This window comes from Adelges cooleyi, unplaced genomic scaffold, assembly GCF_023614345.1.
Source record: "Adelges cooleyi isolate 19-005CV unplaced genomic scaffold, UGA_ACOO_1.1 ACOO_flye_CR_arks_rails_tigmint_CR_PRNA_1, whole genome shotgun sequence".
NCBI lineage: Eukaryota > Metazoa > Arthropoda > Insecta > Hemiptera > Adelgidae > Adelges > Adelges cooleyi.
In genome coordinates, this window is record NW_026095751.1 from 2,764,087 (window position 1) to 2,779,345 (window position 15,259).

The window sequence follows — 15,259 nt, forward strand, 5'->3', positions numbered from 1 at the left end:
AAAAAGATAAAAGAAAAGAGATAATTGACAAGACATTAAAGATAAATAATTAGAAACAAGAGATAAGAAATAAATGATAAGATATTATTGAAAAGAGATAAATGATTAGAGACTAGAGGTAAGAAATAAATGATAAGGTAAGTGATAAGAGAAGAGTTAGGGGCTGAAAAAGACTGAAAATGATGTGACCCCTCTTTTAAGGTGAGCTTTTTGCACTGAATAACATGGAATTATTTTTTGGTTTTTTTAGGTCATTAATTATTTTATTTAACTGTCAAAACCTTCAATTTTTTAATTATCGAAAAAAAAACGGGGGGCTTATTTGGGGGTCCCCCAGATGTCCAATTACTTATTACTTACCTTTAATGCTGGAAACCCTGTATTAAATATTACCGGTAGGTAGTGTTCTTTTTTATAACATTTCTTAGGAGTACTTATAGTGTTTTGCAGGAACACGATTTTAAATTATTTAAAAAGTAAACGAACGGAAAAACATCATTATTGTTTTAGATGACTTTTAGTTATACCCGCCGTGGCCAAATATTGTATATAAAAACGCAATAATAATAAATGCTACCTTAGCGGGTTTTCCAACATTTTTGAGTGGTGCTTATAATATTATGCAGAAGTCGTCTGTAAAGATAATTAGGAAGAACAAGTTATACAAATAAAAAAACGCTATAGTTTTTTTTTTTGATAATTTTAATTATTATATAAATATTTATTTTACGACATTCCCATATTTTTTTTTTTTTAGACACGGTTTTAGATCATTTAAAAATTAAACAAGTGGATAAACCAAATTATTGTTATTGGATGGCATTTTATAATACCCGTTATAACAAAATATTGTACACAAAAACGCAATATTAATAAATACAACCTGTTAATTCGTTACAGCATAATTTAGTTTGGTAAATTTTAATATCAATACTTAATAATGATTTCTAGATATTCGTATGTCAAAAAAGGAATTAAAAGAATTAATAAAAAAACCAAAATTTACTGATGCGGTAAATATGATTTTTTTTTTATTTAAATGTATCTAATTAAAAAAAAAAAGGTATATTATTAACCTATTTTGACACAAAATTATTTCTATAACAGTAGTATTAACACTGTGTATTAAAAAAAATAATATCTGAATTTATTTTAATGGCAATAACTTAAAAAAAATACTTGTTTGAATACATAATACATTAAAACAGAATTATAATTATTAAATACTCTATAAACCTAGTGAATAATATACAGATTAGTGATATTAATTTGAGACACGTTATTTCTCTAATGATAGTATTCACTATTCACATTGTGTATTCAAAAAAAAAAAAAATTGTATTCATTTTAGCAATTAAACGATATTTATGATGCGGTACTAAAAGATGCTAAGTCTTCATATCCAGTTAAAGTTTGCATAATTGAGAAATTCGAAGATAGAAAACATGTACTACTTGAAAGCCATTTGACATGTAGCCAATTTCCGGGTACGATGATTAAAAATAGTTTAGTATAATATACATACATCGACGCCTAAGAACCATTATGGCCTATCTCAAAAAATTTGAAACTTTATTTAATAAACCAATGGTATTATCAAGACGCGTGAGACTGAGTTATTAGTTTCAATGTCTGACATCAAGAGGCGGCTGTATGTAATCAAATGTCATCAGGGCCTCTATAAAACCTAATGATAGCAGTGATATGTATTTTGTTCCTCCTGAAAATTTAGAAAATCTGAGATAGGCCAAAATAGTTATTAGGTGACGATATGTAAATAATTAATAATCACATTGATGTTCAACATAAATTATTATCATCGATAAGTAGTGTGTTTTTTTACAACATTACTGAGGAGTACTTATAGTGTTTTACAGAAACCTGATTTTAAATTATTTAAAAACTAGACAAGCGGAAAAACATCATTATTGTTTTTATATGACTTTTTTATAATACCATTGATTATGTATTGATTATGTCTATTACATAATCAATGGTAATACCCGTCGTAGCCAAAAAATGTACACAAAAACGCAATAATAATAAATTAATCCTGTTAATTCATTTCATAATACTATAGTTTGTTAAATTTTAACAATTAACATTTTTAAAATGATTTCTAGATATTCGTTTGCCAAAAGAGGAATTCGAAAAATCAATGAGATTAAACAAATTTGATTTACCTGATATGGTAATTTTACATTTTTTATCTAAAAATATATTTATTTGTAATTAATTCCGTGTTGTACGTAGATAACATAACTTACAGTATAAGATAAACAAAATAAAATTAAAAAAAAATTAATACTAAAAGTAGGAATTTGTAATATTTGTAACCCTCCTATAAGCTATTACCTTGTGGTGGAGAGTTTGACAGTGAATGCACAACAACACAAAATATACAAATTTACAAATTATATTACATATAAAAAAATTATACAATTACAATAACATCTAAATTGATGTGTTTCAACCATCAAATACAATTTAAAATGTTTTATCTCATAAGAATCAAGTATATTAATTTTTAAGAATCCTACATATTTTAATTGCTACCGGAATAGAACTTTTTGCAACAAAATGTTCTTTGAATTTAGGAATATTTATATTTATATTATCTTTAAGATTCAACAGATCGTTTATGTATATAATAATAAGAAGAGGTCGTAGAACCGTACCTTGTGCTACACCACATTGTATCTCTAATGGCATACCTAAATAATTATTAACCCTAACTATGTGTCCTACTTGATAGATATGAATTTAATACGTTAATACATTTTTCTTCTAAAACCACCGTAATGTTATTTCTTTAAAAGTAATTTATTATTTATAAAATCAAATGCTTTTTTGACAACTATTACTAGAACATTAAAATTACAAACAACTATTTTGTTTATAAAAAATTTAAGTTAAGTTCTTATGACCCGTCTTATCATCGTTGAACCAATTAAGTTTTTTTTTGCTCTTCATTTACGACTTGAAACGAGTAGTTTGCTGAAAACTACCTACTTTAATGACCCCAACACTAATGTGACTAAACAACAATTTTCCAAATTCGTGCAATACTTACTTATAAGTTAGTAGAATATCTGATAAAAGTTTAAAGATGGAGAAATTATTCTAACATCAGTGGTAAGGGATCAAATTTTTTGGTTTACACATATTGGAAAGATACTCAATTTGTGTCGTGGGTCTTTTTCCACTTATGTTTGAAACCGTTGAATTTTATTCTTTTTTTATTGTTATTAAGGACCTATCAAGAATGTATGATAAGATTTTCAAACATTTCTGAAGTATAATTGCACACCATTCGATGATTTCACGTGGAATGACCAATTACCAGTCATTTTCATACTTATTACCATGCGCTAAAATCTTTTTTTTTATTTCAAGTGATTTCAATTCAACTATTAATACTCTAGAGTTAACTCCCGGGGTATTTTTGCTATAGATATTGATAATATCTGAATTTACTTTCTCAACAATAACTTGAACAAAATATTTGTTAACAAATTTTATATAAATACATGACACATAAAAAAACAATTATAATAATAAAATACTTTATAAACCTAGAGATTAATGAGATATAATATACTGTTATAAGCTAAAAAATGGTAATAGTTTGAGACAAATATATCTGTTATAATAGTATTCACACGGTCTATAAAAAAAAAAAATAATGTTTTTAGATATTGGACGAAATTTATTATACGTTACAAAAAGATGCTGCCGAAAATTTAGTTTGTCAATTGTACATAACTGAAAGAAACCTTGCACAAAATAAAGTTCCAAAAATAGATATCGGGTTTAAAACTGAAAAAATTCCGAGTATGTTAAATAATAATAATAACTATTAGATACTGTGTATTAGAAGAGTGCTTATAATATTATGCAGAAGTCGCTTGTAATGATAGTTAGGAAGAACATGTTATACAAATACATGTAATGTTTTTATCTTAAATTTCTAAAAAATTATGTTACAAAATAATTTCATTATGGTTAGACGAGTTGTAATAAACATTGAAATAGTCATTTTATGACATTCACCATGAAATTTTAATTAAACACGATTTTAGACTATTTAAAAACTGAACAAGTGGACCAACAAAATAATGTTTTTAGACGGCTTTTAATAATGCGTTACAGCATTGTACATTCGTTAATACGTTCGGTAATTTTCAACATCAACACTTTAAATTGATTTCTAGATATCTCTATGTCAGAACAGAAATTTCAAGAAACAATGAAAACAATAATAAGGGATTTAACTGATAAGGTAATTTGAAATTTTTTTTTATCTAATATTATATTTATTTGCAATTATTTCCGTGGTGTACGTAGATAACATAACTTACAGTATAATATAAAACAATGTAAAAACAAATATAAAATTATATACTAAAGTTAGGAATTTGTAATATTTGCAACCTTCCTATAAGCTAATATCTTGTGGTGCAGAGTTGGACTTAAGTATTGAATTATGTATTATTTTAGTATTTAAATATATGATACATTAAATAAAATTATAATAATTAAATAATCTATAAACCTATCATACACATTATTAGACACATTATTTCTAAAATAGTAGTATTTCTAATGTGTATAAAAAATAAAAATACAATCATTTTAGCAACTTAAAACACTTTATGAAGTAGTACAAAAAGACGATAAAGGATATGTTACCAAGCTCTCAGTAGAAGACTACTTACGTAAGAAAAGCATTGGATCGAAGCATATACTATCTGAACGTGAAATCGAATATGTAACTAAAAAATTGCCGTCGGGTACGTTGAATTAAAATTATTGAGTAAAATATATGAAATATATTGTAAAATGTAATATATATGAATAACTGATAATATTATGCAGAAATCGTTAACAAAGATAGCTGTTAGGTAGTATAAGTTCTACTAATATAAATCGCTTTTATATTTTTTTCTCTAGACGAATTGTATCTAATATTGAAATTCCCATACATTTTTTTTCAGACACGATTGTAGATTATCTAAAAGTTAAACAAGCGGACAAATAAAATAATTTTTTTTTTTATGGCTTTAAATAATACCCGTTATGATCAAATATTGTACACCAAAACACAATATAAAAAATTGCAACCTGTTAATTCGTTACATAATAATATAGTTTGTTAAATTTTAACATATATACCTTTATGATGATTTCTAGATATTCGTATGTCAAAAGTGGAATTTAAAGAAATCGTGAATAAACAATCTTTCAAATTTACTGATGTGGTAAATATGATTTTTTTCCATCTAAATAGATGATTTATTAAAAAAAAAGAAAATTATAATTATGTAATACTCTATAAAGCTATACTGGTATCATTTTGAGACACTTTTATTTATGTTATAGTAGTTCTCTCATTGTGTATTAAAAGAAAAATGTAATGATTTTAGCAATTGGACTTCGTTTATAATGCTACCAAAAGACATGTTGACGAATTATATAAAGCTGCCAACGAATACGGTGAAAAAGTGGACAGAGATTACATAGAACGCTACTTGGCCGACAACTTATCCAAATACAATGGACTAACCATTTATAGGGTGCAGGATGTAGTAAATGACTTGCCGCCAGGTACGACAAATGTTAATAATAATTTAGTAATAGACATGATAAAATAATATTTATGTGAAATATGAATGCTTATAATTAATTTGATGTTTTGTTTTAATTATTATCGGTAGGTAATGTTTTTTTTTTTACAATATTTTTGAGGAGTCTTAGACGGCTTTTGATAATACCCGTTATGGTCAAATATTGTACTTAATAATGTGATAATAATAACTGCAACCAATCAACTCGTTACAGTATAATTTAGTTTGGTAAATTGTAATGTGAATACTTTTATAATGATTTCTAGCTAAACATTTGATGTCGATAAGTGAATTTATAGATAAATTTGATTATGGTTTGTTCACTTCACGAGGATAATGGACGCTACAACAGCATCCTTTGGCGTATTTAAAATTGTTCCGTTATATGGCAAGTAATTTTTTGTATCTTTATAACATATAGTATCAACTTATAGTTTCTTTTGTATGTGATAAATAAAAATAAAAATAAATATTGTCATAAATTTTAGGCTTGTGAAAGTTAATATTATTAGCTATCTAAAATATAGTAAATACAACAATTCAATGCCAGTACAGTGCATATATCGAGCTTAAAGGAGAGCATATATGAGCGGGGGAGGTTACAATTTTTTTAGGAATTTTTTTAACCAAAAATGATAATGCCACTTTATTTTTAACCTCAGAATAAAGATAATGTTTGCAGCCCTTCTGGTGGACAAGGGCTTTTGATATTTTATTGGTTTGCCAATGTTTATCGATAGTAGGTACGTCATTATCTAAAGAATATACCATACAAATTTAGAACCAACGTTAAAAAAAGTCATAACACGTCAAACATAAAAAAAACACATTATTGTAAAAACATTATGACTTCTCGACTAAAACATTTAGCGGTACAGCTGGTGTGTATTGAATAGAAAATATATTGGACGCATAAGAACAAAAATCAAATTTCGAAGAGTATTATACAACTTTTACTGTTTATCTAATGTTTTAGATATTTAGAACCAATTAGCTCAGAAACAGTAAACAAGTTTTTGTTTAATTTAACTTTTCTAAATTTGTGACTAAGTTCCGACTCAAACGTGTCTTTTTAATTTAAATGTGTTACCTAACCAAACCTAAACTTAATGAAGTACAAAAATTACAATATTGTATGCATATAACTGTCTTCTTAAGCGTTTTTTTTTTAAGTAATTTTATCACTTTAAGTTAAAACAATAATTATTCCTGAAGAACGGCGACTTCCTTGACCGAAGGTCACTTCGTTTTATATAATTTTACATATTTTATAATTATCGCATACTAAACTTTTTTTTTTTTTTATATTTCAGGGCTATATAAATTACTTCAACTTTCTATCTTCATTCACTACATTGAAAACTTCAAACTATTTTAAGTACTTCATTTAAGTCTTTTAAAAAAAAAAATCAAGGCAGTAAGCTTGCTTTTAATGTGTTTATTCCTAAATTGTAATGGGCGTGAGGGTTATTTTTGTTTTAATAGATTAAATTTAAACATAGAGGTATCAAAAGCTGAAAAATAAACATTTCCTCCATAATTTACAAGCTAACTTTTTACAGCTATACTATTTTTTTTTTTTTATTAAACAGTAGTTTTCACTCATTCTCTAAGCCACGGAATTGTTAAACTGTGTTTGTAATATTTTATATAAATTATTAATACTTATAAATCACTTAATTGTGTAACTCCTTGTTACGTTATTTATTTGCTAGCACGATATATCATAACATGATTATGAATCTTGTTATTATATAATAGTTCCACTCTGGTAAAATGTTAAACGTTTTAATAAATTGATTGTGTGTTTCTGTTATTTTTATTGTAATGAACTATAAAGAAAAAAAAATGTTTGAACCTTACCTGTTAAATGTTTATAGAAAAATGAAAATGTTAATAAATTCATTGTGTGCCAACTATATGTTATTATTTTACCTATACAACCATAAAATAGTATGATGTTAAGCTCTCTGCGAGGAGAGATGCCTTTTTGACCACCCCCTCTCACTGCGCAAAGTATCAGCATGATTGTTTTTCTAAAAATGATAAGGTATTAATTAAAAATTATGTTGTATTTTCAAAATTATTTTAGATAAAAATATATTTAATATACACAAATCCTTTGAATACAACTGTCCTATAAACGTTTAACTAAGAATTAAGATTCAACTGCATAGTGTATAGTCAAGCAAATAGTTAAAAAAAAAAGTGAAAATACCGATTAAACAACATAATAAAATTGAGGTTGACTATGAATTCAAAGACTAATGGTACGTTGATGTCATGCTTTAATATGCTGGGCCTACAAAGTACTACCCAAATTTAGGCTTTACTTTGCTCGAATATCCCGAATTCAGCTGTACATCAATTCAAATTGGTGCAATTTGAAATATAATAGAAATAATATTTCATATTTAATATTAAAAAATATTAATTTTATTGATTTATGGATTTCTATGAAAACATCTAACAAATTAAAAAAAAAAATCAGTATAGTGGGGAACATGTTAAAACCACTTTTAAATAAGTGTCGAAGTAATTTCTGTGTATGATAAGTCCTATAAACACAAAATGAACCAGTTGTGTAAATAAAAATAGGTACACTGCAAAAAGGATTTTAGTTAAAACATACAGCTACAAGTCATAAGAAAACCATATTCAAACAGTTAGTTTGACAAACTGAACAAGGTACTATTGTTGTCACAGAAATTCTAACGGTCCAATAATAAATAAGCAAGTATAACTATCAAACACTAAAAAAATTAATTTACTACCTACGCTAAAACTATAAAGTAGGCATAGCATTTTTCTTCCACACCGATTATAACAAACTTTTTTTGAAAAAAAATCTAATACATATCTATGAATAAACCGAAACTCGTAAACGTGTATAACCAATATCGTTCGATATTGGATATCGGTTCATGTCTATACTCAGCCCTTTTAATGAGTTAAAATTTTAGTTTACAGTTTAGCTTACACCATTGTGTAAAAAACTTGAACAGTAATCAGGATTATTAATTGCATTTTTATTTGATCATATTAAAACAGCGTCAATTAACAACATTTTCAAAAGTTTTTCATACTTATCAAAATATGCTACTAAAATTGTGATGTAGTCCGTTAACCCGTTCTGATGGGCATAAAACAAAATTTGATTTCATGAAATCGAAAATTAAGAATGCGTTAAAGCTTTCGTGGATTGAAATTGCATTTGACTGAATTTTATTTCGCTATTCATACGTGTAGTGTCCTCGAGGCCGCGATTCTCGACCAATGGGGACCGACCATCCAGTTTGACAAAGTGAAAACACCAAACAAAGAGGCTAATTTCGGGAAAACAATGTACAAAGCGGTCATAGATGTTGAAAAGTGTTCAACAAATTTTAATAGAGCAGATTGTTGGAAGTCTAGTGACACATGGAAACGCATTTTTCAACTAAACAAAAGAAAATAACAGATTAAACTGACTCACTCATCGTGACACGTCACAGCGTGTTATGATTCGGCAAATACGCTCGGTCCCCATTGGTCGAGAAACACGGCCTCAAGGACACGAAACGTATAAATAGGGGTAGGGAACGAGCGATGCAATCAGTATAGCCACGGCAGCGGTACAGTCGTGACCATAACAGCCCTGATTATGGACTCTGCAAAGAGTCTGAAACGTCGGCCTACAACCATTGACGTGGATACATCTAAAACTCATCCAAATGAAATCGAAAGTTGTCACTCGAAAATGGTCATCGACCAGTCAAGTTAGCCTAATTTCTACGTTTTTTTAGTATTACATTTTTTTTTTTACATCTGAAAAAAACATAATTTCAGTTTTTTTATTTTAATAATAAAACATGTCTTGGTAAAACTTTATTGCTTACATATTTTCGGAGTAAAAAGAGAAAGCTGTGCCTTAGGACACGGGCACGCGCGTTGTAACGCCAAAGCTGTCCCATCTCTGGTGACGACCATGACTATAATAAGCGTTGATTTTATGTTTATTAATTATTTTTCGCAGATAAAAATGAAACTTTTCTGTTTATTAATGTTATTTGTCTTGGTAAATGTGTCCACAAATAACCAAAGTAATTATTTCATTTTAACAACAACATACTTAAGTATGATTAAAAAAATTTCAATATTTCTCTTCTTTTTTTTTTACAGTGGAGTATTTGAGCGAGATTGTCATTACAAGTCAGTAACAATTTTATTTTATAAATTGCATTTAACATTTTAAAATTTTACCATTTTTATTCATATTTGTTTATATGATGTGTTACAGACGCATTAATAGAGATTGCTTATAAAATGAATAACTGTACTGTAGAAGATAACTTTATAGCAAGTAAGATTTTTTTCAAATACACTTTCAATAAATAGGTAATTATTTTGATATGTTTTCCTATTGCCCAGGAATTTGCAAAACAAAAAAATTACAGTTAACCTAAACAGTGTACTGTATACTGTGCGAATATTTAAGTTATGAAAGTTATATCATTTATATTTATAAACACACTTAGTAAATGGTCACTGCTTAGATCATGGTTTATTTTATCTTAAATAATTATATACATTTATACTATTTTTTTTTATTATGGCTAAAATCTTTATTTGTTTATTCCAGATGGATTGGAGCATGTAGTTAAAAAAATTGTTTTTAAAGATAAACATTTGTCTGGTACTTAGTAATAATTATAAGAAACAAGATAATGCTATCTAGTAGAAGAGAATATTTGAAAGTATTGTACAAATTAGAATAATACAAATGCAAATGTATTAGTGATATAAATCATAAATTGTTATGAACAATTTTAAATGAAATCGTACAGATATTTTCTTCTACTTTGAACTTCGTCTTTCTGTTTATAACAGAACAGAAAATAAAATCCAATATTATTAATCTAATGTTAATTTCAGATCGAATGAATCTCAACTTTATGAATCATATGATCGTTGTACCGGGTAATTATTTGTTATTTTATGGAAATATTTCCACTCGGTTGTTAAATGTTTTTTAAGTTCCCAATATAATTGTTTTAATTTCAGAATTTCCATTCCTTGGCGTCATAGATGGTAATCATATTTCATCATTTATATTTCACATTTTAAATACTTTACACATATGTATTACTAATAAATTTATTGCGAGAAACATTCTGTATAGTGCATATTAGTTTCAATCATATGAAATATATACAATATAAATCAACATTTTTTTATTTTTAGCATCTTTAGAACTTGAAGACATTTTGAAACAAGAAATAATAGATGAATTAAGTAAATATGAAATTTTTAACAAAGCAGTTTTCAAAACATCAATTTAAGTAGTATTTATGATTTTTAATATTTTTGATACTCAAAATATAATTTAAAACGTTAATTCAGACGTTGACTTTAGAAATAATTTAATATATTGGTTCTCTAATTATCCTCAGTTTTAGAGAATGTATTTGATAAAACCGAATTACATTAACTGTATTTATAATGATTTGTTATTTGATGTATTGTATGTTTTAGAAATTAAAGTTCCTGAGATTCCATCCGAAAGTAATTAAACATTTTTCAAAAACCGAAAATAGCTTTAAGGCTTTTTTTCTTAAATATCGGGGCTTATAAATAACTTAAATGAAATAAATGTTTAGTTGGAGTGTGTGATTTTTAGTCGTATTTTTAAAAGAATTGGGACCATATTGCAAAATTACAAATACAAACATTTCTTGACTAGACGATTCTAGGTTAAAGAATACTCATAACTCGACAGGAAATTCTTAATACAGGGTAATATTGTGTGATGGTCGTATCATTGCGTTGATGATCTGTTGCCCCCTGTTATTCATACATCCCTTTAATCAATTTAACCACTTATAATGATATCCGAACAAAAATATATTTGAATAAATTGAATAGTAAAATAAATAAAATTTTTAAATTAAGTTACTGGCATCACTAAAATCGAAAAGTTTTAAGTGAAGCTATGCATTTATCTTGATGAAAACTCTTAGTGCATAGTAGAACTAAGCATTAAATGGCAGTGGTAGTTTTCAGAAGTTCTTGTCACTGTTGATTATAAAAAAATGTATTATATTATATACAGTTTATTGAACTATTGACTAATCAAATTGTGTTTCACCTTTTTTTTAAAAAAAAAACTATTTTTTTTAACAATATTCACTAAATAATTTTTTGCAGATTTTACGAAATTAGATTTTACACAGCGTGGAGATGAGAGAAGATGTCTTGTTGGAAAAGCTTTGAAAAATATAATTTGCAAGGCAATAGGTAAATATTTATATAGAGTTGTATTGGGTTTTAAATAAAATAAAAAATTGGGTTTTATTAACCGGTTTAAACAACATATATTTATGAATGTGTTGAAACTTTCACGAGTTGGAATATCACGTGGATGATTTCTAGATACATCCGTGTCATTGTTAACCGACATTTTGGACACTTTGTAGAGTCTGTCTTCAGGGTTGTCACGACTGTCCTTGACGACATAATGCGTCCCGTGTCCTTGGAACCGTGTTATCTCGATCAATGGGAGTCGAGCGCATTCTATCGTGTCATGACATGTCAATATGAGTCATGTTTTTTCTGTTTTAATTCTATATGTTTTTTTGGCATTCTTCACATTTGGGCCTGCCTTTTCTGCATCTGCAGTTAATATTTTTATGGAATGGCTTGAAGAACAGTCTTTAAAAAATGAGGATGACACTTTTGTACAGTGGCACTATGGTGAAGAAGAATTAAATACATTTAACAACATTAATAAAGCATTAAAAAGAGCTGAAAAAATACACAAAACAGGTAATTCCATTGTGGAATTTGAAGGCGAAAAGAAAGGAATATTGTTATTGCCATACATACATGGGGTAGCATACCGCATCTCTAGAATTATGAGACAAATAAAAGATAAAAATTGTATTTAAACCAAATATGACTGTTGGATCTCTATTCCGAAGCCCAAAAGACAAAATCCCCGGATATGTAAACACCGGGGTATATAAAATTCCATGCACATGCGGCAAGTCATACAATGGGCACTAGATGGAGGGCAATAGAGATACGAATAAAGAAACATGAAAAAGATGTTGATTACAATAGGAAAGAAAAATCTGCTCTAGCCGAACACGCGGTGAATAAAGGGCGTTCCATCCAGTTTGACAAAGTTAAGATATTTGATAAAGAGGATAACTTTGGAAAAAAAATGTTTGAAGAAGCCATAGAAATCGGAAAATGGCCATAAAACTTTAACGGAGAAGACGGTTGGAAAATCAACAACGGGTGTAAATCCATATGCAACAAGAAAAAAGAAAATAACTAGTTAAACCAACTGGTCAAAATCATAAAAAGGAAGCGGCCATTGTTGAAAAAATATTAACTGCAGATGCAAAAAAGGCAGGGCCAAAGGTAAAGAATGCCAAAAGACATACAGAATTAAAACAGACAAAAAAATAGGCATCGTGACATGTATGACACGATAGAATGCGCTAGACTCCTTTTGGTCGAATAAAGGATATTTTCTAAAAAGCTGTTGGTAGAACGTTTGATAGGCTAACGATATAAGATTAATATTATGGGATCTGAACGCAAAACGTGGAAGAGAAACTCATTTCCTTCCAATAATAGGAAGTAAAAGCACACATGACAAGAATTGTGGCAACACAAGGAATTTTTTCTGTATTGTCAAGAAACATCAACAATATAACCCAAACCTAAAAGGTATAAAACAAATACAAAGGTGTCGATTCTCATGGAACCCGAAAAAAAAGGCTGAAAGATGGAGTGAATATTTCATTGAATACTCAATAGGACATAATACCACTATATCCAGCGGAGAAGACGATATATCAAAGAGCTGAAGTAAAGGAGTATAACGCAGGAAGAAACTGATAGTATAATAGCCAGCCTCCAGAATTGGAAAGCGCCCGGTTCAGACAATATCCCAGCAAAGATGATAAAATATGGCGAAAAACTAATAAGGTATTTCATTCAATTTAAGGGACCAGTCACCATTTTCAGTAAATTATTGTTAACATAAAAAGTTAATAAATATATATGTTACCAATTAAGTATTTAAAGTTAATTTAAAAAAAAATAATTTGAGAGGCAATTATAAGTATAAATGTTTGAGAAAAATAGAGATCATATTGTTTTTATACACTTTACTACCGAAAAAAATACAATAACTGATTAAAGCCTATAAAATATGGAGTGGATCACTTAATAAGTATTATAAGACATATGACGACAACCTAGTTAATTTGCTATTTTTTATATTTATTATCAATACGGTTATTTATTATTATTTGCAGATTTTGAAAATTTGACCAAACTTTTAGAAGAAAGAAGACGTGCTCCAACAGAGGATTCAAGGCAAAGAATCATCCGTGCATCAGGTAAGTTTTCATATAGAGTTGTCATGACTTAAAACCTTAAAAACAACTATTATTGAATTAATGTAGGTCTTTGGATTTAAAATTTAGTAATGTATTGATAAACTAGTATTTAGTACTACCCTAAAATATTTTTTATTGGAATGAAAATATTTTAAACTTATTCTTCATTTCATCGCAAAGAAATTTGCTACAATATTATATTGCACGTTATTATTACTACAATATATCAAGTTAATCAGTAGTTTTAATTTTAAACCATTAACCTAATAATTAGTGATAGCTAGGATAAAAATTTGTACTTTAATAATATCTAGTCATTATTGACACATATTTTCTACAAATACCATGTCTGCGAGTAGTAAGTGAGGTACCCTGACACCACCTACTTCTGCTGTATAATAAAGACCTCATGTATCGTTATTTATGACTTTATGACAAGTAAAGTAGATTTGTCATGCACCATAAACAAGTAGAAATTATTAAAGCTCAATTATTTTTATTTTTTTAGATAGAAATTTGTATCAAGTTTCAGTAAAAATAATGTGTAGACTTTTATCATTATTCTTGTGTACAAAATGTCCAACACAAGAATTATTTTGCCTGAAAGATGAAGATAAAAACACTTGTACCATAATAAATACAAGATCAACACCAGAAAAACATGTTTACAGAGAAATTGATGGCATTTGGTATCAAGTGAGCAACGATGACATAGATTATACTATAGAACCACTTAAAAGTCAAATATGCTAATTTTAACGTGGAATTAATTGTATAAGTCGTCTCAAATTATATAATATTACTGTTATTATATTTAAATACTATTTGAGTTGTTCACTAATATCCAATCCGTAAATTTATTTAATGTATTTTACAATAAACCGCTTTACTCACGATTTTAATCACATTTGTTGCTTGTGTATTGATTTAAACAGATACGAGTACATTAAATATTTTCCATATTACACATGTTGGATTTGAAGCATTTTTAAAAATACAATGTACTCGTTCTCTGCATCAACCTGTAGTCATTTGTTTGCCATTATTTTTTTAATTTTGAACCCTGGCAAAAGAAATAAAAACAAATATATTTAAATGTTTGTTCTTCGCGATTAAACTAAACGACAATATAATCTCACGGTCACATTCACAATAATGTTATATTATATAAAAACACAATACCGAACCGTAGCTACCATAATGTACTCTCTGTACATTAGTTAAAGTCAGCTATCT

At 27.5% G+C, this 15,259-nt stretch overlaps 2 protein-coding genes across 6 annotated transcripts in view; both read left to right on the forward strand.

Annotated features, from left to right (window-relative positions):
- Positions 1-6,017, forward strand: part of LOC126833396 (uncharacterized) — a 96,243-nt gene extending 90,226 nt beyond the window's left edge. For all 5 annotated transcript variants that reach the window (XM_050564739.1, XM_050564703.1, XM_050564721.1 and 2 more), the window contains 9 exons: positions 952-1,013; positions 1,352-1,487; positions 2,124-2,191; positions 3,696-3,834; positions 4,215-4,282; positions 4,640-4,793; positions 5,194-5,261; positions 5,427-5,607; positions 5,894-6,017. In XM_050564739.1, coding sequence (XP_050420696.1) covers positions 952-1,013; positions 1,352-1,487; positions 2,124-2,191; positions 3,696-3,834; positions 4,215-4,282; positions 4,640-4,793; positions 5,194-5,261; positions 5,427-5,607; positions 5,894-5,964 — 947 coding nt within the window. In that variant the 3' untranslated portion in view covers positions 5,965-6,017. The remainder of the gene's footprint in view (positions 1-951; positions 1,014-1,351; positions 1,488-2,123; positions 2,192-3,695; positions 3,835-4,214; positions 4,283-4,639; positions 4,794-5,193; positions 5,262-5,426; positions 5,608-5,893) is intronic.
- Positions 6,018-8,299: 2,282 nt separating this feature from the next.
- On the forward strand, positions 8,300-14,806 carry LOC126833418 (uncharacterized). Its single transcript, XM_050564753.1, has 12 exons — positions 8,300-8,360; positions 9,643-9,709; positions 9,789-9,818; positions 9,907-9,969; positions 10,249-10,302; positions 10,542-10,586; positions 10,671-10,697; positions 10,851-10,901; positions 11,142-11,171; positions 11,814-11,903; positions 13,940-14,023; positions 14,532-14,806. The coding sequence occupies exons 2-12, from the start codon at positions 9,649-9,651 to the stop codon at positions 14,774-14,776; spliced, it is 780 nt and encodes a 259-aa protein (XP_050420710.1). The 5' UTR covers positions 8,300-8,360; positions 9,643-9,648; the 3' UTR covers positions 14,777-14,806.
- The last annotated feature ends 453 nt before the right edge of the window (positions 14,807-15,259 follow it).